The 25768-nt window shown below is 46.7% G+C and overlaps 1 protein-coding gene across 2 annotated transcripts in view; it reads left to right on the top strand.

Moving 5' to 3' along the window:
- LOC146863521 (uncharacterized) overlaps positions 1 to 14251 on the top strand; it is a 120162-nt gene extending 105911 nt beyond the window's left edge. For both annotated transcript variants that reach the window (XM_085642964.1, XM_085642963.1), the window contains one exon: positions 9828 to 14251. In XM_085642964.1, coding sequence (XP_085499090.1) covers positions 9828 to 11062 — 1235 coding nt within the window. In that variant the 3' untranslated portion in view covers positions 11063 to 14251. The remainder of the gene's footprint in view (positions 1 to 9827) is intronic.
- The last annotated feature ends 11517 nt before the right edge of the window (positions 14252 to 25768 follow it).

Here is a 25768-nt window from a genome sequence, read left to right as displayed (position 1 = left end):
AGGTTTTGTGACCACCTTCTTTTGGTCACCCCCAGTGGTTGTCTTGGTCACCCTAGTCTTGACCCAGTGGTCTGCCTTCTTTCCCAATTCTTGGGGAGAAATTAGACCTAGGTCTACCAAATGCTGATGCAACTTTTCATTTGTGCAGTTACTCAAAATATGTTCCTTCATGAATAAATTGTACAATCCAGTAAAATCCTGCACACCATGTCCAGCTAACCAACCATCCAGTGTCTTCACTGAGAAATCTACAAAATCAATCCAGGACTGGGTCTGGGTTTTGTGAGCCCCCCTGAATCTAATTCTATACTCCTCAGTGGTGAATCCAAATCCCTCAATCAGAGCTTTCTTCATGAGGTCATAGGATCCTGCTTCTGGCCCAGAGAGAGTCAGAAGCCTGTCCCTGCAGTTACCAGAGAACAGTTCCCACAGGAGTGCCCCCCAGAGAGGTTTCTTTACTTTCCTGATATCACAAGCCCTCTCAAAGGCTGTGAACCATTTGGTGATATCATCACCTTCCTCAAATTTAGGGACAATCCCTTTGGGGATTTTAAGGTCAGAAGTTTCCTCCCTATCCTTGTTTTTATTATTGCTGCCACCATTGATGGGTGCTAAACCCATCTCTCTCCTTTCCTTTTCTAGAGCCAGGAGCCTGGACTCTAGATCTATTCTTTTGGCCAGCCTCACAAGGCTGTCCTCTTCACTGGGGGGTCCCCCAGTGTTGTCTCTGGGACCAGAGCCACCTGTGTGGTCTCTAGGTGCCCAGATGCTATGTCTTGAGTTGGAGGGTATGGGTGCCATCTCCTCCCTAGGGAATAGTATGGGGAGGTTGCTGTCCTCCTCCCCTGATTCCCTTTCCCCATCTGACTGGCCATCACCATGTTCAGATGGGTGGTCTTTAGCATACTCAGCCAGGAGCTCCTGGAGCCCTTGTTTGGTTGGATGCTGACCCATTTGTAAATTTTTGAGTTTACATAAGGACCTCAATTCCTTGAAAGACAAGTGTAAGTAAGGTGTGAGGTCGAGCTCCTCCACCAGGTCCATGTTATTATTATCACTAATAGCTGGGTTTGTTTGAGACATTCTAACCTGACAGTTCTAACCCTCTACCCTGACTATAGTGACTTTTATTTTTCTAAAATTCTAATGGGACTTAAGCAAGGCCCTAGCAAGACTTTTAGTAATTTTGGAAAAACCAATCAGAATTCTAAAGGCAATTTTTAAGAGTTCTGTCGTGTGATCAGATGGTAACCAAGTAGTCCAACAAATGCAAGTTTGTATCCCACCGCTGATCCACCAATGTGAGAAAGTGGCTCTGTATATACTGTTCCCTAATAGGTACAGGGTGTACAGAGTCCACAGTCCCCCAGAGGCTGATAGAGGTCAAAGTTAGGTATGACCTTACTCTCAAAAGTGGTAGCTTGGTCGAGCAGTAAGGCAGTACCAGAGGACAGTGTAAAGCATTTATTGTACACACTCAGTCAGCAAATGGTTTCACACACTCAATAACTGAACTCTAGGCCAATGATTTGTATATATAAAATATATGCTTGTTTTATTTTTAGAACCACAAAGGGGGTAAAAATATACTTTCTCAGAATGAGAGGTTGAATATAAATACTTTTGTTTCAAGCAATACATTTGTGTAAACAGTCACAGTTGGTTGCAATAAACAATCCTATTTCCTAAACATAACAATGCATTGAGCTCAATGGTAAATTTAGGTTATTTGTAATAAATTACTTTTCAGATTACTTTTGGAATTCCAGGTCTGGATCCTAGAACCAGCCTGGGGTCAGTATTCAGAATCAAGTGATGAAAGTCGACTTAATAACTGTAATGATTTTTAAATAATATTTAGCTATTTCAAAAGTTAGCACTTAGAAAATATTTCACAGAAAACATTCAATGGATCTCTATGGCAAGAAATTCAAATTGCAGGTAGGGTACTTAATCGTTACTTTAGTAATCCAGGACTGGGTGCCTAGGCCCAGGACTGGGGTCCTTATCAAAAGCAGGTAAGTAATTTCGTTTGCAGAAATGGTACGATTTTAAAAGAATATTTCAAATTTGCAAAAGTAGACACTTAGAAGAAATTTCACAGAAAAGCAGACAATGGTTTCCTATGGGAGAAAAATGAGTTAGAAGTAAGTATAGTTGTGAACATTTTTCAGAGTCAGGGCTGGGCACCAAGATCCAGCACTGGGAGCTCACCTAGGAGCAGGTGAGTAAATTCGTTTTTGTCACTTGGCTGATTTTTGGTGAATTTTTGCAGTTTTGAAAAGTTCACACTTAGAAGATTTTTGAAGAAAAAGCCAGTCAATGTTACCCTATGAGGAAAATGAAGTTAGCGGTTTAAGGGTAAGTACTCGACTGGTAGTGTTGAAATTCCGGGCATGGACTCAGGGGTCCCCCAGTGTCGGGTAAGTACAGTTGATTCACCCTCAGCGGTTTCAGGACGGCCGGGTGCAGAGAGAGTTGGGCCCAATGTTATCCTATGAGGGATAGGGGGGCCTTGGTTGGTGGCTGCTGTCTGGCAAGCCACGCGGCTGTGGGAGCTGGGCTCCTGGTCACTTACTCAGGGCAAGTGGGGAAGTAGGTTAGAGTAGAGAGGGCACTGCCAGGGCCACTCGGGCGGCTGGGTGCAGGGTGCTTTTGAGCCTTAGGGCGCTCAATGGAAATCAATGGGAATGTTCCGGTTTGGAAAGAGGCTGCAGGCTCGGGGACGAGGATGTTTCAGGTGCCACCACCACTTCGAGAGGTAAGTTGGGTAGTTGTAGGTTAGGTGGGTACCCCGGGATTGGGCACAGGGGGTCGCAGGGCGCCGGGTGCAGGGGTGCCTTTTGACGTCGGGAATCTTACCCTCTGGTTGATCGCGGCTGGGGTGGCACTTGGTTCTGAGGCTGCAGGCTTCTTCCGGGATGTCGAGGGGGGTCCTTGGGTGCCGGACTCTGGGTCACAGTCACCGTGGGGTCGTCCTCTGGGTCTTTGTCCACTCCGGCACTGGCCAGGCTTGGCTGGTGCAGAGTGTGTTGGGTCCGCGGTCCCGGGCTGGTGCCAGGGATAGCAAGTAGGTTTCTTGAGTAGAGCCTCTACTCGTGGGAGTCCCAGGGGCTTAGAGCTAAAGGGTAGCCAGGTCCTCCGGGGTTGGTGAGGTTGCTGGCCACGTGGGATGCCGCGCTGGTGCAGGTTCGAGAGTCGACAGGCCGGTAGGGCTGGGGCCAAAGCAGTTGGTGTCTTCTTCTCTTTTTAGCAGCTGCAGGGCAGGTCTTTGTTCTTCTTGCTCTTCTTGTCGTTTTTCTATCTGGAATCTGAGGAAGGAAGGTTCAGGGGGCCCCTAAATACTAGATTTAGGGGCGTTACAGGTAGGTGAAGGCCAGGGACCAATGGGTCCTTGTCCTGGGGTGGGTACACCCCCTATCCTGCCTCTCTCCTGTGGGAGGGGGGCAGTAGCCTAATCCTGATAGGGTAGGGCCTCCCATCTCCAAGATGGCGAGAGCCCGGAGATGTGCTTCACCTCGCCTCCCCCACCTGAGGGGTGGGGTGGGCAGGCTGGCACATCCCCTGTCCTTGTATGGGGTTTCCGGCCAAGCTTCCCGCCAGAGTGGGGGGTTGCAGTGGCCTGGGGAAACTCCAACTGGCGGCATGCCTTTGAAGCTTCCCTTTGCTCATCCTGGGGGAGGAGATTTCTCACCTCACCCAGGATGTGCATTGTTGCAGGCCCGGGAGAGCAGGGGCTCTCCCACCCAGGGGTCCAGCAACGTGTCTGCTGTGTGGCAGCCTGGGCAGCCTCAGAGCAGACGTGGATTGCAAGTTAGCTGTAAGGGGGCATCTTCTAAGATGCCCTCTGGGGTGCTTAGTACATTAAATCCTACACTGGCATCAGTGTGGGTTCAATGTGCTGAGAAGTTTGATACCAAACTTCCCAGGCTTCAGTGTTGCCAATATGGTGCTGTGGAGCTCGTGTTTGACAAGCTCTCAGCACCATGTATTCTTAAGTGACAGCACTGCACTTACAGTGCCCAGGAATGGACCCGGGTACTGTAGGGGCACAGGGCTCCTGCTCCTGTGCCCACACCATAGGCGTAATGCACCCAGCTAGAGGGGTGGCTGACATATGCCTTGGCAGTGTAGGTGATGGGCATGGTACACAGTGATGTGTGCCATGTCGACTCTTTGTTTTGTCCTGCACCCAGACACTCAGCCTGCAAGGGCAGTGTGTGTGTGTAAGGGTACAGGGCCTCTGAGGGTGGCACAATGAGTGCTGCAGCCCTTAGAGGCCTTCCCTGGTCACAAGGCCCTGGGTACCTAGGGTACCATTTACTAGGGGCTGACATGTGGCTAGGGTTTGCCAATTTGGAGTTTGTGTGGTTTAAGGAAGGAACATAGGCCCTGGGCACCTGATTGGCAGGAACCCAGGGTACACTCAATCGAAGTACATTCAGCAATTTAGCAAAAAGTGGGGGCATACCATGCAAGAAAGATGGCACTTTCTCACACAAGGATATTGTGCTGCATAACTAAATACTTATAAGGTCACAAAAGCGAGACCTATTGGCTATGCCAATGTTTGTTTTAGAGTGAGTAGCAGGCCTGTGAGTGTTGCTTCTGTGTGTAGGTGTAATACTCTGGGTAACTGTGTCCCCATGTGCCCTTTGTGTGCTTGTGTAGTGACAGCTGCTTGGTTAAGCTGTGTATTAGTGTGTTTTTAGGAGTATGTGTTTGTGTTGTATGTATTGTAGGCCTGTGTGTGTAGCATCTGTCGGTGGGTGCCACGTCACTGCCTTCCAGTGTTTGTTTGTGTAGTGTAACATGCTTGGTGAATCTGTCTTTCCTGTGCGTTGTGTGGTGTGTCTATGCCAGTCGATGTGTGGGTGTGTTGCTGTTAGATGCTCTCTCTGTTTGTGGGTGTGTGGTTGTGTCAGAGGCCACAACAGTGGGCAGATGGCTGCTCTTAGTAGAGGGCTCGTTGGCGTGGCCCCTCCTGACTCGGTGTCGCGGGCGCATGTGTATTGCGCAGCACACACACGCACATTACAAACACCTACCCAAAGCCCTCCAGTTATAATTAATTTGTATTTGTGGCTGAGTCAAACTGATGTTATGAGGTTTCTGGCGTATGAGAGGCGCAGCTTCCTGGCATTGACGCTTGTAGTCGGAGGGGCACGGGCGACGTGCAGCAGGTACAATGAGTAACACAGAGCAGCAAACCAGGGCACAACGTGCGCACACAACTAATGCACAGCAACACACATCACCAGCCTGATTATGGGGCAGTATCGGGGGGGGGAGGGGGCTTAATCTTGGCGATGCAGGTGCTCTTAGAAGGGGTGAAAAAACAACTAAGCCTGATTAACATGCAAATGGTCTTTTAAAGACCTGTAAAGTACTGGGGTGCGGCTGTGTGTGTGCCCGGGAAGCTGTCTCAGCCCGGGCTGCCTCAGACGACGGCGAAGGGGGGGGGGGGGGGCGGGGGGGGTTCGGAGCTGAAGGGCACACTCCAAAATTGCCTCACAAAGCTTACACGAGGGCCGATACCCCCCCCCCCCCCAATCAAATCAGGCTCCTAAACTACGGAGGCGGTTACAACGGCTTGCAGTGTTAGAGCTACGGGCTGGTTTACATATACTCCTAACGGTGTTGCGCGAAAGTAATTAAATAACTAAACATGCGCATTAGAGGCGGACCGCACAGAAAATGAAAGCACACTGCTATAGTGCTGCGAAACGCTACGTTTTGCCCCGCATGGCAATTTAAATAAATAAGTCCGTCAGAGGCGGACCTTGCAGTTAACCAGCTGCAGCACATATGGAGAGGAGAGCGGGCAAGGAGAATGAGGAAGAGAAAGGCAGTCGGAGAATCTGAGGAGAGGGTGAAAGGAAAAAAAAACAGCGACGGCGGGCAGCAAATGGTAAATTACAAGCGCTGCTGTGAAAGTTAAAGCAACACGCACTCTTGCGGAGGTGGGGTGGAGGGGACGTGCATGGGGACCAGACACACACAGCGTTTCCCTTGCGGGAGCGAGCAGCAGCACCATCTGTTTTGAAGATAATTACTAACAGATGGCGGCGCGGCTCGCTCCCGCAAATGAAACTCCAAACGTGCACGCGTAGCAATACAAAGGAATGCAAAACGTGCACGCGTTTAGGCAAAAGTGGTGATCGATTGCTAAAGGTCCCCTCCTAATCCGCGCTTGCGCGCTGCGTAGGCGAGACCTAAAAAGGGATGGGACAAGTAGAAAATAATTACTCCTATTCAGTATGAACGCTTTAAGAAAACTGTAACACAGGCTGTGCCAAATATTGTAGGTTGGGTGGCACCATTTCTTTCTGGTACATGGTGTTGATGGTCTTTCTTAGACACCAGATGCAAAAGCTTTCATCTGAATGGGTAGGAGGACTCTGCTCAGGATGTTAGGAATATATCCACAAATGTAAAGTGCCATAATGGAGGAAATGATGAACTCGATCATGCTCCATGTGGAGGAGGCCTCCATACATGATCCTTGCACTGTTGTCCATTGACTCTGCTTTGTGAGCCCACTCCTTGGCAGCCCAAATTATTTTGTCCAACCTCTTTCACCTTATTAGTCACAATTTCGATATCTGCATTGCTGTAAACAAGCACGGGAAAGGCCCATGATCAGGCAACAAAAATGCATCTCTTTGATGCAGTCTCCACCCCCCTTGATGCAAAATCTTCCAACTTCACGTGATTGTTGGTTGTAACAAGAACCATCCGCTGTGTTTCTCAAGTAACCAAATACTAGGGACACTTTTGTCAATGCTTGACGTACTGTTACTCTACTTACGGTGTTGGATTGTGTGTTTAATACTTTCTGTTATAGAAGGGTTTTGAGCAATTGCCGATGCCAGGTCACGAATGTCCTCTCTTTAGTGCATTGTCATGTTGTGCATTTGAATTAACGCTTACTTGTCCAGTGCAGCTAGAAATGACTCCAGAGCGACTCTGTCCCAGGAGGTTTATATGATAAATTGACTTCTGTTGGGACCATATTCCATGCATCAGAAGGTCAAAGATCGTCCCCCACCCCATTAGCATGAGGTGCCCTTGCTATGGATCACATTGAGAGTCACTACTGCAGTGGGATTCTTGGTCGTGAATTCATATCTTGTCAACCAAGGGAATTATTCCAAGCCTTTCACTGGCGGGGCACATCAATGACATACAGACTCTAGTCTAACTCAACGGGTCTTCCAGGTGTCCCTGTAGGAAACTTGCATGAAGTCACTTTTAAGGATGATGAGAATGCACAATCCCTTCACAGGACTAAGTCTGGCAAGCAGTTGATGGAAGCGTGTGAATATCCTCCAACGAACACACACTTGTTCTTTTAATTTGTCGAGGTTAATATTCAGACCGTTTGCGGTCATCTTAAAATCTTGCAGCAGCTACTTGTGCTTGATACCCCTCTGAGTGGGTACTCTTCAAATTCCACGCCAATTTAGAATTATTTTGCGGTGACATTTGTTTTTGATCAAGGCGTGTAGGACCTGTACTCTTTTATACTAGAGTTAATATTCTGATGACCACACTTATAGGTAGCAAGCTAAAGTCTCGTAACCGCCTCAGTTAATTACCTATTGTTGGTCTCTGCAAATGTAAACATATACATTGCATTTCAGATACGAGCATCCTCCGTGGCCCACCAGCAGTTACTTTATCTTGTCTGCCTCTGAGCAGTAATGGAAACCAAGGTCATTTTTTAGCCTTGCAGTCTCTCTACTGCGCATAGTCTGTGTGTGTGGTTTTCAGGAGGACCTTGCATCTCCAACCTTCACAACAGCTAGTATTCTTGGACCTGTGCTTTCCGCAAGGATGCTATAAACCGAATGTCAGACCTGTCCTCCTCCATCATACGTTTGTCAGTGCTGCTGCTTACTTCCCTGCTGTCCACCGGGGATGCACCATTAACATTCCTCCATTTCCTGATTCATTTCTTTACACGATTCTCCAGTCGAAGGCCCAGGTGCAACCCAACCTCACTAGAGGATTTCATAAGCCGCGTCATTCTTATGTACACATCACCCACTTTCCATCAGCTGAAAACCAGTGCTGCCCTGCACATATGGATTAGGTTGGTCAAATGTCAAGGGCAGATGTGTTATATATCCATCAACACTCTGGGTGGTGGTGTACGTATCACTAGAAAAGGGGAACCCCTAGGTAAATGAAGGTAGAGCAGCAGGGGAAAAATTCACAAGTAAGTACAAAAATATCTGCTGTACCTATAGTTATTTTGTAGAAGCATCTAAGTCATTTCTTAAGGCAGAAAAAACCACTCTGTCTAGACCGTGTAGAGACTACATAACACATTGAAATAGGGTATTAATCCATATTTTAATTTTGAACTTAATTGGAAAAGGCTCACTTGATGAATACGCAAAATTTAAACTTTACAACAACACTTCAACAAAACCAAGGACCTATTAGTCCTACAATATATTGGTACCCATGGACAATCTACGAAATAAAATTATTCACACATACTCATTCATACTAAGAACCATACATACAATAGTGACAGTTGACACATACACCCTAAAAGCTAAAAGATGAACAAAATACAATATACAATATGAACAAAATACAAGCCCAAAAGTGGTAGGCGAGTCTTCTGAAGTGTAAGACATACACAGATAAATACAATAGAAAATGACCAGATATGGTCAACAGAATGGAATAACAAGAAAGTGTATTCTTGTGGTATTGTAAGGTCTTAATAAATCCGTGTGATGAACAATCCAGTTCAATACGCCGACGCGCGTTTCGGTGTAACACCCCCTTTCCCCGGGGCAAACACCTTCTTCAGGGCGAGAGATTATTCAAATATAAGTTCCATGGGACCTATCAAGTGATACACAAAAATTAGTGCATAAGCAATGCTTATTCTACAAATATACATTTGATGATACCGATTTCTCACAAAGATACACATGGCAGAATATGTGTGAATAATTTTATTTCGTAGATTGTCCATGGGTACCAATATATTGTAGGACTAATAGGTCCTTGGTTTTGTTGAAGTGTTGTTGTAAAGTTTAAATTTTGCGTATTCATCAAGTGAGCCTTTTCCAATTAAGTTCAAAATTAAAATATGGATTAATACCCTATTTCAATGTGTTATGTAGTCTCTACACGGTCTAGACAGAGTGGTTTTTTCTGCCTTAAGAAATGACTTAGATGCTTCTACAAAATAACTATAGGTACAGCAGATATTTTTGTACTTACTGGTGGTGTACGTATTGCACACGGAGAGGGCCTGTGTATGGAGTCATATGCAGCGATTATCTACTCTTTTATGGGTTTCATTGTTTCTGTGTGCGCTGATTGACATGGATTGTCATTTGAGTGAAAGTCAAACATTTACTGAGTCTTTCATGCTTACTCCACGCGGTCGGCTGTGGTTTGTCACAGATCCTCTGAGGACAGATCTGAATAAAAAGCAGCACTTCAGTATTTCCTCAGGTTATCTTGTTGTAGATCGGCCTTAAAAAGTAGGGCAAATAAAGTGTTCTTCAAGGAAAGAATACAGTTTGTACTTTTCACAAGAGCCATAACCGTGTTGTCTCGCAGGGAAAAGGGATGGTCTTAAATTATATTTTAATTGCATGTTAATGAACAATACCCTGATGAGTATTGAGTAAAACGGACTGTGCGCTCCTTGATGAGATATGGTGCCTTTGCAAGTGTAGCATGATGTTTGTCGCTGCGTGACACAGGGAGGGAGAAACTCAAGTGCTGTTTCTGGCAATTGTATTTTGGCATCACTTTTCATCGCTTACGCTTTTGTTTTCATTTTGCAGAAAGTCCAACGAAGTCTGCAAGTGTACAAGAAGAAGAAACGTTTCCCTGCTCCGAGTGCAATAAGAGCTTTTTTTACAAGACCAGTCTTCAACGCCACATGAGAATTCACACAGGACCTGTCGAATTGAAATGCACTGAGTGCGGGGAAAGCTTTACTTTCAAGGCGCAACTTTTAAAGCACCAGAGGACCCACGTGCCAGAGCCATCATTTCCGTGCAACGAGTGTGACAAAGTCTTCAAACTTAAGGGTAACCTTCAAACCCACCAGAAAATTCACACTGGAGAGAAGCCTTTCACATGCCCAGAGTGTGGCAAGAGCTTTACTCAAAAGGGACATCTTGTGTATCACCAAAGACTTCACACTGGTGAAAAGCCGTTCGCCTGCATGGAGTGTGGGAAAAGGTTCAGTCAACGGTTGAGTCTTCGAAGCCACCAAAAGGTTCATACCGGGGAGCGGCCCTTTAAGTGTGCAGATTGTGGCAAGGGTTTTACTATGCAGTCAAGTCTTCTGTATCACCAGAAAATTCACACCGGGGAGGGACTTTTTGAATGTAATGAATGTGGGAAGCGCTTTGTTAAGCGGTACGCCCTCTTAATCCATCAGCGAAGCCATACAGGGCAGAGGCCCTTTCCCTGCACTGAGTGTGAAAAGAGCTTCACACTTAAAAGTAATCTTCTAAAGCATCAGAGAATCCACACCGGGGAGAGACCTTTTGCCTGCTTCGACTGTGGAAGGAGGTTCACTGAGAAGAAATCCCTTCTCAGTCACATGAAAACCCATACAGGAGAAAGACCCTTTGCCTGCACTGAGTGTGGCAAGAGCTTTGCTGAAAAGAAAACACTTGTAGTACACCAGAGAATCCACACAGGGGAAAAGCGTTTTTCGTGCAGTGAATGTGGTAAGGGCTTTTCGGAAAAACAGCACCTTGTGCTTCATCAGAAAAACCACACCGGAGAAAGACCCTTTCTATGTGCCGAATGCGGCAAAACATTTGTGACTAACTCCCGACTTATGGTACACCAGACAATACACTCAAACCAGATTAAGTTTGCATGTACTAAATGTGATGAACGGTTTTCTGCCAAGAAACTACTTACGAAACATCTGAAAATCCACCAAGAGTATCATAAGGGTTTCAAGAGTGCTGACCCAAAGCAAAAAGATTTAAATGTGTTAATTGCTGACATGTCACCCATTCTAATTGATGCTCCGGAGGCCCAGCACTTGCCCTGAGATGTGCCCAGACAGTTTCCTGTGATGTTTGACTGTTATACCTAGAGATGCATACTGCCCCTCCCCCTGTACTTCATAACTTGACCTGAAGCCCCTTCACACAACCACTCTTGCTTAGCCTCTAGCTTCACCAGTCATGCCTGTTTGAATCCAGGCTCTCCCAACAAACTCTTCTTTACATGAAGATTCTTTGAGAAGTGTTTGCTTAATCACAAAATTGTATTTTACTTGGACGCTACATAACTGTTAGGCTGGCAGAAGGAATGCTGAGGTGGCCATGTTGTCCACTGCGAGAATCCTACCCAAAACACTAATAAGGAAATACAACTTTGGCCTCTAAAACAAGCAGTCGTGCTGCAGCACGTTATAATAATTTGTATCTTTCAAAACTTTGAGTACCCTCGGTCCTTGAAGTGATCCTTGTACTCTTAATCCAGCCAGAAGTTACTTGGGTTATCTCCAGATCATCGCTCCTTACTCGAGGATCCGAGGCTCAAATGTGGTCCACTGGGAGAGAACCAATTGCTTGTCCTCACCAATGATTTGCCTCCTTCATGAATTATTAAGCATGTTTCTACTCCTTTCAGCCCAAGAACGACCATTACATTAGCCCTTAAGTGTGTGTTCCCTCATCTCTTCTGGGTGGGGCTGTTATTGTGCACTTTTGTTGATCCGGCTGCAATAATAGGGAGCAGAGCTCTGTGGTTACCATCCTTGATGTCTTTAAAGTCCATAAGATCGCGTGGGGAATCAGACGTTGACGTTCGTGAAAACGATCTTGCCTTGGAGTGAGTACTCCAGCACAGCTTTTAACTAGTACCAGACCTTTCTATATGCAAACAACATTTATTGGTGGAAATAGAGCCTCCTTCAATCAGCCTTCACACTTCTGCCCTTTTCCCCCCTCTGTAACTAACTGGTAGTTGCTGCCCACTGCGTTTTTTACCGTTCATGCAGGTAATGTGCATATGGATTTACATGGCTGTAGCTCTGTATCTGCTTTTGCTTGATCTAAAGAGAATGTGTTTTCTAGAAACAATCTATCTATTTGTCGTCTTATTAAGTGGAATGAATATTCTACTAGAGACTGGCAGAAGCAAGGTGTGGAACAGTTGACACAGTGGCCCTGATTGCGAACGAGTCATTGTTTACCAACCCTTGCATAAACCCCTCTTTGATCAGGGGTTGGAATTACAAGTAGGTGGTATTTCTCATCTCGGAAATACTGGGTGTGTTAAATATCTCGGGCTTCGTTAGCTTTTGGCAGGTGCTCACGTGGGAGAATTTAACAGGGAAAACATCTCTAGTATTTACTGTACAATGTGGATTATGATATGGTAACACCAAAACCTGCATGTTAGTCCCAAGGAAATTGCAGTAGGTGGTGTTGTATTACATCCAATAAATGATGTACCCTAGGTATAGTTATTTGTCTGATGCGATTAAAAAGCTCCTGGATTCCACAAACTCTGAGTCTGGGCCACTGTGCCGGACTCCTGTGCTTTCTACTTAAATTGTTGATCCTGTCTACTCTGAGAATGCAGGAGATTGTAGGGCAATGTATTCTGGCTTGATCTACCTCCAGTGGACTTTCTTATGGTACGAGTGGACACCTGGACTAAAGGATCTCCCAATTGGTGGAGTCTTGTCATCCGTGAGAGGCAAGGGTTCGACTTCTCTGCTCTCAGTTTCCAGTTCATCGTCCTAATCCGACTCCTCAACAAAGGTGGATTGTGTGTCTTGATATTTGCCCCTTGATGCAAGTCTGATGTTAGGAATGTCATTGAGGGGCTATTGAAAAAGCCATTCACATTGCTCTCTTTAGTTTTATGTTTGGGTGTTGGGCTGCAAAACCCTTGAAAGGGATGGCGCAAAAAAAGTCATTTAAATAATTGACGTCTCGGATGTTCTGCGATTCTGGTTTAACCACCTAAACTTCTGAAATCACAACACTTTAACATGCAAAGCTGATGGCTTAAGGTACCACTGAGCATTTGAGCCGAATCTGGCAAAACTTGCCTAACTCCCCTGGGGTGTGAGTCACAAGTATGCAACAATATTACTGTTAGATGCAGAATAATTCTGAGCAGGTGAAGAAACTAGCTGATCTCTGCAAGAAACCCAGATCTTTGCCACTAGTCTCGAAGGATTGTGGGATGGTAAAGTTCTACACTGCATTTCATTTCAATGAAACACTTCTTAAGTTTGTGCAAGATCACAAAGCAGACTTCTGAGAAGAGTGGCTTGGGTTAAAGGTTCCTCGGGCCAAGGACAAGGGTTCAATCTGCTGCCTGTGTGGAGAACCTGTTTATGAAATATGAAGCCATCAATGCACTTGTAGTGTTCCTGTTGAGGAGTAGTGCTCCAGAGCTCTCAGAAGGGCAGTGCGACACATGCAAGTCGGAGGTGTCGAGTAGATGCATTCGCCTGTGTTGGCACCATATGGAAAGCTCTCGTGTTGTGTTGGGGTAGCATCTTTAGATGACTTCATTTGGGCATTCCATTTGTCCTCCAGAAGGAAAGCTGCTTAGCAGCTTTCAGTTAAAGGTTCCTTGAAGTACTCTTTGTGGGGACAGGCCATTTTGTTGAAAACTCTTGTAGCCGTACCCTACCCACCACAACTCCTCCATATCTAGCCTCATGAGTGGGAAGAGATGTGGTGGAAGGGCCTAAAAGAAAATACATTCTAAATTACTACAATAAGTAACCCTTGCTCGTTCTGGCCTTAAAAATGTGATCAGATTCCTTCTTCCACCAACGTTTTTTTCGCTCTTGAGATGGAAACCTGAAAAGGCTTTGCGCCCCTGCCCTCCTATAAGTACATGTAACTCTGGGCATGCTTGTACCAGGTAAGTTGGACATCCCTAGGCCAGTCAGACAAGACTTGAACAACTTCACCTAAATTGTATCTTGATATGATATGTCACAATCCAGTTACCCAGCAGTCGTGCCTAGCTCTGCACATACATATTTCAACAGACCGTGTCAAGTGTGTGCTGTTGAAGACCTGGAATACCTTGGAACAATCTGTGCACGTTTCTGCAAATTCATAGTTCTTTTTTTCTTAATTTAAAAACATTTTTCAGCTTATGAAATGTTGTGATTGGTCATTACGGGTAATGGTTTCTGGTTTCTATAAACTGTCTACAGTTGTCATGAATAGTCAATAAAGAAATTTGGCTCTCAAAACGTTGTCTTCGTGGTTCTTGTTCGAGATCGCTTGTTGGACTAGGTTAAACTCACTGTAGATATGCTTCCAATGAGGGTCTTTTGCAGAGATGCTTTGGTGGCTCCAAGAACTTCTCCCACTCAAACCTACTCTGGCCATGACTGCTCGGCCAGAGTATGAATAAGATACAAGTATGGCCCGTGTACTCTGAGTTTAGGCTCTGTATAAGGGAGGGGGTCCGTGTATTCGGGGAGTTTAGACTCCCTAAAAGGTGTGGGACCCGTGTACTTGTGTGTTTAGGCTCCCTATAAGGTGTGGCGCCCGTGTACTCTGAGTTTAGGCTCCCTATACGGGGTGGGGCCCGTGTACTCCAGGATCCCTATGACGTGTGGGGCCCGTGTACTGGGATAGTTTCGGCTCCCTATAAGGGGTGGGGCCCGTGTACTCTGAGTTTAGGCTCCCTATAAAGGGTGGGGCCCATCTATTCGGTGAGTTCAGGCTCCCTATTAGGGGTGGGGCCCATCTACACGGTGTGTTCATTCTCCCTATTAAGGAGTGGGGCCTGTCTATTCGGTGAATTCAGGCTCCCTCTAATGGGTGGTGCACGTCTACTCTGTGAGTTCAGGCTCCCTATATGGGGTGGGGCCCATGTACTTGGTGAGTTTAGGCTCCCTGTAAGAGGTGGGGCTGTGTACTCTGTGAGTTCAGGCTCCCTATATGGGGTGGGGCCCATGTACTGGGTGAGTTTAGGCTCCCTGTAAGAGGTGGGGCTGTGTACTCGGTGAGTTCAGGCTCCCTATAAGGGGAGGGGCCCATCTACTCTGTCAGTTCAGGCTCCCTATATGGGGTGGGGCCCATGTACTTTGTGAGTTCAGGCTCCTAATAAGGGGTGGGGCTTAGCATGATTGCTCACAGGCCATGAAGCTGACACTGCTCAAGCAATGGAGCACTAAAGCTTGGCCATGAAATACAGATTAATTTGGACAAACAGCAGTGTTACTCCAGCACGTGCTGTGATATCCTAGTTACTCATGTGGTGGCAAGGTGTGGTTCACAAGCCCCTATTTGACCCTAAATTCACCCAGCCACTCTAGTCTGTAACCCTCTTTCTAGATGTGACCAATTGTATGCCACCGTGAAGCATACACGATCGAAGCAGCTATCTGAGAGATTGGAACTGTGTCCGCTTGAAGCTGGCTAGGAACGTTGGTGAGTTATTGAGTGGTTTATTATCTCGCAGACTTGGCTTGAATTACAAGGATGTTTTTCACCAAGGGGTTCTGCGTGACATGAAGTAGACCATGAAAGGCAAGCTGCAGTTGTCTGATGCCATTCGGAACCCCGAGGTGAAAAACATGCCCAGTTTTTTGCCCAGCTGTAATTTTATGGATGTCCCTCCTTTCAGCTGCTACTCGGGGTATAGGAGTAATGGGGGACCCATAAAAACCATGGCCTTGACGTAACCGTGAGTAATGAGGTGTGCAACTCACCATTCCTACGTCACAGCAGTGGTGAATCAGAGTTAGTCTGGCACTCATACTAATGGCTACCAGTGAGAGCATACTTAACGTATTGAATTATCGATGGGTAACAGTGAATTACGGGGATATGTTTACCTCAGGGGATCTGAATGACCTTGTGAGAAGTTGGCCTAGCATATGCTGTCCACTAGTTAGAGTGGGCATCTTGCATCAGTCCAAACAACCCTTATTGATGAATAGGTTTAAAGACAATGTTAGACCTGGCACCTTGGCGTGAGTCTCCCTTCCACTTTTTGTCGTTGTGCCTCATGTGTTTTGCTGGTGTTGGCTGCTCAGAGCACTGTGCCACTGCCAACCAGTGCCACAGTGCAAGTGCTCCCTATTTAAAATGTATATGTTGGTTGGATTCCATGATTGGCTTATTGGGTTTACTGTCAGACCCCAGTAAAGTGCACCAGGAGTGCCCAGGGCTTGTAAATACAAATGCTGCTGGTCGGCTTGCAGCACTGGTTGTGCCACCCACAGAAGCGGCCTGGTAAAATGTGTCTAGGGTCTGCCATTGCAGAACCTGTGTGCAGTCTGGTACTGTCATGCTGACTGGGCAAGTGCACCCACTTGCCAGTCCCTAAACCTTCCCTTAACTTCATATTAGTCACCCCTATTGTAGGCCCAAGGGCAGGGTGCATTGTAAGCATAAGGTAGGACAAGCCCTGATGTGTGTGGCATGTCCTAATAGTGATTTACAGCCATTTTCGTATTTCACTATTGCAAGGCTACCTGTTCCCATAGGCCAGAATGGGTTGTCAGAATTGTTACATCCTATGATCCTAACAGACCCAGGGAATATGGTAGAAATTCGAATTTAGTATGACTGAACTCAGAATAATAAAATACATCTTTTAGTAAAGTGTATTTTAATATTCTGTGTTTGCAAATACCACTTTTAGAAAGTTGATATTTGCTTGCCTAACCATTTCAGCCCGCCTCTGCTATGATGTGTATCTGCCTGTCTGGTTTGTGAGAGTGACAGGGATGGGGAAACCCAGAGGGGCAGGGCTAGGTAGCCTGGTGGTGAATAGAAAGATGGACATCCAGATGGGTGGGAGGAGTGCACCTGGACTCTGAATAGGGCTGTGCTCTGCCACCACAATGCTGGCTCCACCTCCTGTGGAGCGGCTGATGTCTCTGCCCTGCACCCTGAATAGAAAGTCAGTCATGTCAACAAAGTGCTCAGGAACTGGTTTGGACTGGGCAAAGGCCCCTTTACCCCAGAGGAACAAAGGAATTAGGGGTACAAGTATTGGGACCCTGCTCCCAAGAAATTAGATCCTGCTTGACAAGAAGAACCTCTGCCTGAGGAGAAGGAACTGGGAAAGCTGTAAGGAAGAGTACTGTCCCTGACCAGGGGGGTTGGCCTGCAGTGGTTGCCTTGCTGCTGAAGGAAAGGAGAAAGACTACAAAAGACTTTATTTCAACTTGTGCTTAAAAGGTTCTCCAAGGGCTTGGAATAGAGCTTGCCTCCTGCTGAAGTCTCAGGAACAACAGACTTGACCCCCCAGCTCCCCAGAGTACTTTGAGAGTGCCTGCTGCTGTTGTTGGGCCTTCTGAGGGACTGCGTGTTGCAAGGAGCTGGAAGCGCGACTCAAGGAGAAGAAGCGTGCCGCAGTCGGAGCTGTTGTCGTCGCATCTCGTAAAGTGTGTCACCACTGCAGCATCACATCGAGCAGAAGCGTCTCGCATCATCCAGGAAGTGTCTCGCAACGCCGAAGAAGCGTGTCGCCATCGTAGCTGACGCATCGCACCGCATCAAGAGAAGTCTCGCATCGAGGAAGAAGCGTGTTGCCATCGCAGCCATCGTAGCTGTTGCATTGCACCGCATCAAGAAAAGCGCCTCCCATCCACAGAGAAGCGTGCCGCCGTCGGAGCTGCTGTCGTCGCATCGCGTAAAGGGGTGTCGCCGCTGCAACTTCGCTTTGAGCGGTAGCGTCTCGCATCCGTCGGAGAAGAGTGCCGCTGCCAAGGCCGCTGTCGTCTCATCACGTAAAGGGTGTCGCCGCTGCAGCTGACGCGTCGAGTCTTCTCGCAACATCGGAGAAGCGTGCCGCATCTGGAAGATCTTCAGGTCTTTATTTCTTTGCACCAAAAACGTCATTGCATCAACATCGTTGCAACACTTTCGTTGCCCTGCGTGTCGCATCTAAAAGGTACATTGACTTAGTGTCGCATTTAAGAACTTAAGAGAACTAAGCAAAATTCTACCATCTAAAGTAACAGTATTGTGTATTTTTGTCGTTTAATGGTCTTGTGGTAACTCTATATAAAGAGTCCTTATTTTTAATATAAAACCTGTGTGGTGTCCATTTGTAGTGTTGTCACTTGGTTACTGTATGTATTCACAAATGCTTTACACACTGCCTCTGAGATAAGCCTGTCTGCTTGTGCCAAGCTACCAAGGGGGTGAGCAGGGATTATTTTGGGAGTGTACCCCCTTATCCTGACTAGAGGAAAGGTTCCCTGCTTGACACAAGTACCTACCTGTGCCAACCAGAGAACCCGGATTCTAACAGACAACCTTTAATGAAAGGTATCCTAGTGGTAGCTATGGAGAGCAGCCTTCAGGCTAAGTCTTGAAGGAGTGTAAAGCAGCTTGGTTTACCAGATTATAACCTTGAATAACTAAATGAAAGGAGAACCACACAAGGTATGTATAAAATATATGTATTTATTTCTAAACCCTCACTACTAATCTCTTGATAAGATTGGAGTCCAAGATACACAATATTAAAGCACTAGAACGACAGTAAATAGCACAATATACAAAGGGCCCCAGGGGGAGACCAAACCATATATTAAGAAAGTGGTATAAGAACCACGACTTGACTAGACACAGTGCCTAGAGCATGTAGAATCGCTGGGACCCCAAGGAACCACCCAAGGTAGTGACAAAGGGGACCCACGGGGGACACATGCAGTGTGAGAACACAGCCGCGAGCCCCGTACTATTCTATGGGAAAGTCGCGGTTGGAATTTTATAAGTTAAGGACACTTAGGAGAGGATTTTGTGCAAACCCTTTTAGGCTTGGGGGGGGGGGGGGTTCTAGGGCCAACACCCACGGGAGCACCGGAGTACTCGAGTTACCTCACCCAGGGAAGCCGGTGCATAGTGTCAAATGGTGTTGGGAATCGTCATTGATTTCAATGGCGATCTGCTGCAATGTGCTACTGCCGGGAAGAAGAAAAGTGTCCGGTGTGATCCAAGCCTGGATCTACGATCAGAAGAACCTGAAAGCAAAGGGGACAGAGTCTGGGTCACTTGCCAGTGACCAGGGGCACGGTAGACGAATGCCCACCGATGTTGGGTGTTTAAGGTGCGAAGAGGTGAAGCTTGACTCTGCAGCCACGAGGACCAGGAGGCGTTGATGACAACCAGGAGCTGGATTCGAGCTGTCCCATGAAGGATGTCGACTGCTGCGGTGTCGGTGCCCGGATTGAACCCAACAAGCCTTGGCAACAGCAGCCCACACAGAAAGAGAAAAGATGCTTCGTTGCGGACCAGCAAGGTCCTGGGGACTCCCCAAGCGATGTAGAGTCAGGGCACGTCTGAAGCAACCAGGGAAGCCCAATTAAAGTTAGAGTTCCCTTCACAGGGACCCACCAGTCAACGGACCAGGGATCGCGAAGGGACCTCGAGAGGAATCCCACAATACCAGCCCACGGGACACTCGGTGAGTGTAGGCCAGTTATCTTCGGTGGAGACACTGCTTGGGGTGTGGACTACAAGTAGCCAAAGCACAGCCTCAAGGTTCGACAAGAAGCATATGCACTTGCAAATATGCGCGGTGTCCAGGGGTTCCGGTTCCACAGTTCCCACAAGGGCTATGGTTCTCTGCTTTACTGGGAGCTCGGGTTGGCCTCTGGGAAGTCTGGGAACCCACCTCCTGTGTTGCAAATTCTTCGGAGTCCGGTGGGAGTTTCGGAGATGCAAACTGGTCAGATGTGTCTTAGGTGCCTGCCTAGCAGGAGACTAACTCCTTTACTCCAAGGGAGATTCTTCAGTTATCTAGCGCCTTGTAGAGTGTCGAAGTTCCAGGATTATGTATCAGAGTTTTGTCACGGTAAATCTAAAATCCTGTAGTCAGGGGTCTCTGGGGACCCACCTATGGGAGGATCATGAAAGAGGGGTGGCTACACCCATTTCCTTTGTCCAGGTTCACGCCAGAGCAGGGGCTGGTAGCCTCTGCAACTGGTTTGAGCTGGACTATGCACAGGGATACCAAATGTGCTCCCAGTGCAGACTTCAAAGCACTCCTGGAGTGCACCCACCCAGCTCCAATACACTAAAGCCTGTCTGGGAGGTGGTCACACCTCCCTGTGACAGGAAACCTATTGTCCAGGCCTCTCCTGCTGGCGTTTCGTCCAGCAGCAGGAGGGCAGACTCGAGTCTGTAGCTGCAACATCCATTTTGTGATGCCAGGGTTCTGTTAAACTGGTACAGGGTGTACCGGTGCAATCATGTTTCTCCCTCTAGTAGGGTGGAATCCTACCTCGCACACCAGTTACTTGTGTGGAAGTATGATTGCAAGGTATTTGACACCAAACATGACACGTTTCCAAGCAGCCATTCCAAAGTTAGCATTTACCGTGAGGTTATAATGCACTAGTATATGGTTTGGCTGCATCACAAACCACCTCGGAATAAAAGTTCCGATAGCTGCAGAGGGGCTCTGCTCATGCATGGGCACCCTCTCACATGAAACCCTGCCTTCAGGATTGTTAAGGCCTGCCATAGGGGGTGACAGATATGTTTACATGTGCAGTGATCTGGAGAGATGTAGGTAACCTTTATCTCAGTAAGGGGTGCATACACCACCTTACACAGGCTGCTGTACCAGACCTGTGGTGCCATTTTGGAGTGCTTCCCAGTGGTGGTATAATACATGCTGCAGCCCCTGGCAGGCCTCTGGGGTACCTATGCCCTGGGTATATAGTATACCATATACTAGGGACTTATAAGGGTACCCAGAATCCAATCTGGAGTGTACCTAAAGTACATGGATTCAATTTAAACGGGAAAGCAGATAGGCTGGGGTCCTGAATAGCAGGATCCCAGCCAAACTAAGTCGAAAACCAGCCAAACACCAGGAAACAAAATGGGGGCAACCATGCCGGCAGATTCCACCTTCCTACAGACCTCAGATGGCCTAGAGCGTTCATCATGATGCTGAGAACCCCCAATGTGAAAGACATCTTTGTAATTCACTCTTTACCCTGCTATAATTTGATGATGTGTATGGCCCCTCAAATCTGCCCCTGCTTTCAGTTGCTACACAGTGGCAGAGGAGTAAAGTGAGAGCCATATATAACATGGCCTCCATTATGTGTAACATGGTCTCTTTTATGCATCCCTGCCCCGACGGTGAAAAGAAATGACCAGCCATCCTTGCCCAACCCCCACCACCGAAGCCCTCCTGAAACCAGCCGAGCAGAGCTGCACTGACGGGGAGGCCGGTGACCTGGCCTGGAGGCCTTCATGGCATGGCAGCAGGGGGGTAACCAGTTTAGTTATCAATTGTTGCTATGTCACAGCAGTAAGTTATGAGATTCAGAAACTGATGCAAGCGATAGAGGCGTTCGACGAGCCATACACAGCAATTCTAATCCTACACAGGTCCTGGAAGGTGACCGAGCATGCTGAATACCTTATTTAAAGAGGGCAGATCCCTCTAGAATATCAGAACAAGGAGACCCAGATTGGCTTTACGGGGATATTGGTGGAAAAGGTGGAATCACTGACCGGTTTGGTTTGCAGTCATTAAGGGAAGTGGATGCACATTCAGGGCAGAGTTTCCATCCAAGACTCCTCTGCTGGGACCTGCACCCAGAAGATGTACAGAGCTTTTGTCCTGTTTTTAGCAGGGAAACAGCCCCTTTTATACTGAAAGTAAATAAACATCTTTACATTTGAGCTCTTGGTGTTTGTGAATGGATGGGGCTGTAGGGAGTGTCATGCCACTCAAAGGTGACGGTGCAGGTGTGGAGCTAGCGGGGTGTAGTAGCTTGTAGCGTCTTAAAGTCAAGAAGAAATGTATTTGGAAAAAAGCGTACAGAGGATGTACTGGTTCCTCCCACTAGACACCGCTGAAGTGTCCTCCGGAGCACCACCTCTTCTGGACGTCTAGGTACCCGCAGGCGTCTGGAGTACCTGCTCTTAACCCGAACCAAAGGCTTTCCCCTGGGCGTATCATTAAAATCCAGACTTTCGCTATGTGGACACAACGGATAGAACTTCAATGTCAAAGAATAACCATTTATACTCCAACCACAGGATTTAGAATCTCATAGATATTTAAACAAATACTCCTAAAATACTAGTGACATTTGTTAGTTTAACATTCATTGGACCAGATACATCATCAACAAACCTAGAAAACCGTCTACAATGAAAAGCATTTCTGTGGCTCCTCGACCTTCATCCCACACCTGCCCGAGGACCAATCACTGCATTAAAACCATTGATCTGCTCCAGGATTGTACAGGCTGTATGTGGAAGGCGCCTTGCTTTTATTGTTCTTCACTCAGAATACTACGAAGAGTCTGTTTCTTCACGAATGAGATCAGAAACGACTCTTTAATACTTTGCAGCTCAAATGTCACACGGGTAAACCAACTACGGCAAGTGCACTGCTCCTTTGCTGCCCTGACCTGCAAGCCCGCCGCTATGATCACACACATCTCAACAGTCTATTGTCTTTTTGTAGAAAAGGATCGACTTTTTGTGTTCCTGCTGGACCCTAATTTTAACTAGAAGCACGGGGCGTTGTATTGGCAGCCTGCAAGACCTGTGTCTGTTCGTTAACTAGCACATACAACAAACTGTGAAACACGCCACATAGCTGGTAATTGAAAATGTCGCTGTAACAAGCAATTTATGCCTTTGCAAAAGGGGTAAAATTGTTGATGTACTTACCACTTAGTCATATGTGTGCCCGCTTGGCTAACAGACCAGATACTCGCTGCCTCCCTCCCACAGCCTAGAGCGCAGTAGAAGGTGTGTATAACAGCCCATTCCATTGGACTGTGTTCATAAGCATAGAGAGAATGAGTGAGTTGTGTGAACGCTCCGTTTGACCCCTGTAGGTGTCAGAGTTAAGCACAGTCTAGTTTTAGATGACTAGAGTTCCCCAGTGTATAGTAAGATTCCTTGATGGAGTAGATGTACGTGGCTAGGGGAGTGTGATGGGATAGGTGGATGAGGAGCATGTCTGATTGCTGGCTTTGGCAGAATGAGTGGGTGGTGAGTAATATGGAGGAACCATCCGAGGAGGCCGGTGCGGTGAGTAATGTGGAGGAACCATCAGAGGAGCCTGGTACGGTGAGTATGTGAAGGAACCATCAGAAGAGGCGGGTGCGGTGAAGTAATGTCTAGGAACCTTCCAGGGAGGCCGGTGCGGTGAGTAATGTTAAGGAACTTTCCGAGGAGACCGGTGAGTAAAGTGGAGGAACCATCGGAGGAGGCTGGTGCGGTGAGTAATGTGGAGGAATCCTAAGATGAGGCTGGTGCGCTGAGGAATGTGGTGGAACCATCTGAGGCTGCTGTGTTCTGTTCCTTGGTAGAGTTTAGTACAGAATTTGATCACTGCCCCTACCACCAGGGCACAGTGTCTCGTCTTCCCAGAGAAGTGGAAAGGTAGAGTCGTCAGTCGAGCAGATGGAGGCAGCTACTGACCACCAGTTTAATCTGAAGACTGGATGGCTCTCCCTATCAACCAACAAAACATGAGCCACCCAATACATATTGGTTATATGCACCTCCATTACCGCATAACAATACCCTTCCAGTTACCATCTCAGTTCTCAAGAATATCAGAGTATCGCTCTCTTCCAGCTCACATCTCTAGCCCAAAATTCGAGGAGCAGGAACCCCGTATTTTAACATGCTCCTGGAGCTGCCTCGTGGATGGTACTCTTCCCTCGCCATCATGCGGATCTGTCCATCCCAACCAACCATTCTTTCATCGGTAGCCACTGCGTGGTTATGCCCCTCTTTGCGACTAAGCCTGACAGCTCAAGAAGGCTATGTAGGAAGATGGTTATTTATATGATGTATCAAAAGGAGATTGTAGGAAGCTGGCTCTGTATATACTATACCAAAGTAAGGTGTAGTGTGCACAGGAGTCCAGTGGATCCCCAAAGGTAGGCAGAGGCTAAAGTTAGATATAACCTTACTCTCTAAAGCGGTAGCTTGGTCGAGCAGTAAGGCAGTATCAGAGGACAGTGTTAAGCATTTGTTGTACACACTCAGTCAGCAAATGATTTTCACACACGCAAAGACTGAACTCTGACCAATTTGTTTTGTATAAAAGAAAAGAATGAGAATCAAACAACAAGAGAGAGGGTCAAAACACACTCTTGGTCCCCCTAGGAGAATAATATTAAACAACAAAAGAGGGAGTAAAGCCAATACGAAAAAATCAATCAGATTTGTAAAATGAGCCCTCACTCACCAACCTGGTTGGTGACATGCTTAATCATTGAGCTCCCACCAGGGAGGTCTAATACCTCCCCGGTGTGCTACTACACCCGTTTACAGCGGAGCTGGCGATTGAGTGTGATGTGTGAGTGCAGAATAATGTGCAGAGTGAGATAAAAAATGTCGGTTTTAAACCAAAATTCTTTATTGGGGTAAACCCGGCATTAATTAAAAAAGGGGGTTGTAATAACTAAATACCAGATCTGGTTAGTTATCCCTTATAGTGAGAAAAATAATAAAGTGGTCAACATGTTTCTGCCTTTTTAGCGTGTTCACTAGGCATTCGTCAGGACCCTATTGCCCCGGTGGTATGCACACGCTAAGGTGCACCCAACCGTTGGCAGTAACACTTAAAAAAAACTCACGGTTTTTGTTACCGGAAGGCTTCAGGATTTCTGAAGGCAATGTAGCTGCAAAGATAAACAGAAACACAAGAGACAGATATAGATGTACTGTTTGTTTAGAGAAATAACACAGTTTCATGTAAATGTGATTGGCGAATAACTCCCTTCACCATTTCAAAATACCAGGAGTTGATATTTGATCAAATATCAACTGAAACTGAAATTAATGCCGGGTTTACCCCAATAAAGAATTTTGGTTTAAAACCTCGACATTTTTTATCAAGTTCAAGTTAGCTTTTATTCGATATGCAAGATATCTTATAAGCATAATAAAATACAATCATTACAGTGTACAAAAAGAAGCATTGCTACAAGAAGCCAGTATAAAATTCATTAAAAAGATAAAAGGACATGAAATGCCCGTTACTAAATTAGCTAAAAAAGAATTAAACAGCTACTGACAATCTCTTACAACGAATAAGCCAAAACTGCTTTAAAAATTTTGCTGTTCCACACACTATAGGGGGGGAAGTGTCCGTGGTTAGGATACGCAAGGCTACTCGGTGGCTACGTGTGCCCATATTTCGACAAAGAGGTTTCAACCAAAAACTCCTAGGCCTTGCATAATCCGGACATTCAAATAGGACATGCGCAATGGACTCAACCCTACTCGGACAACATGCACAGTTGGGAGAAGTACGGGCCGCTGATGTCCAATTCGATACCAGAGCACCTAGGGGGAGGGATCCAACTCTAAATTTAAAATAAAGGGCTCGGTCGAAGGGGAGGGTGATCAGATCCAGGTAGGGTTCAAAAGCCACAATGTCTTTGATTTGTAAAAAGGCGACAGTAGACTTGCAGTGGTTAGAGTTTGTAATTAGACGCTCCGCAGTCCATTTCCAGTAAAGCGCCTTGACAACTTCTTTTGGGGGGGCTGAACGTGATGACCAATGGTCTCCTAGTCCGATCTTCTCCAGAAGCTTTTTAGTTTCTCTTAACCATCTTATCCCAACCCCCCAGACTCATTATTTCCCCCAGAGCATCCGCATAGGATTTTAGTTCTTCACCCCTCCAGATTCGTGTCCATAGCAGGAGCGGGCGAAGCTGGGCCTGATCTTTGATGTTTTTACAGCCCGTATCCAACAACACTGGTACAGATGGTGTGCTCAGTGGAATGGAGAT

This window comes from Triturus cristatus, chromosome 2_2 (genome assembly GCF_964204655.1).
Source record: "Triturus cristatus chromosome 2_2, aTriCri1.1, whole genome shotgun sequence".
Taxonomy (NCBI): domain Eukaryota; kingdom Metazoa; phylum Chordata; class Amphibia; order Caudata; family Salamandridae; genus Triturus; species Triturus cristatus.
This window is presented reverse-complemented; position numbering and strand designations above follow the sequence as displayed.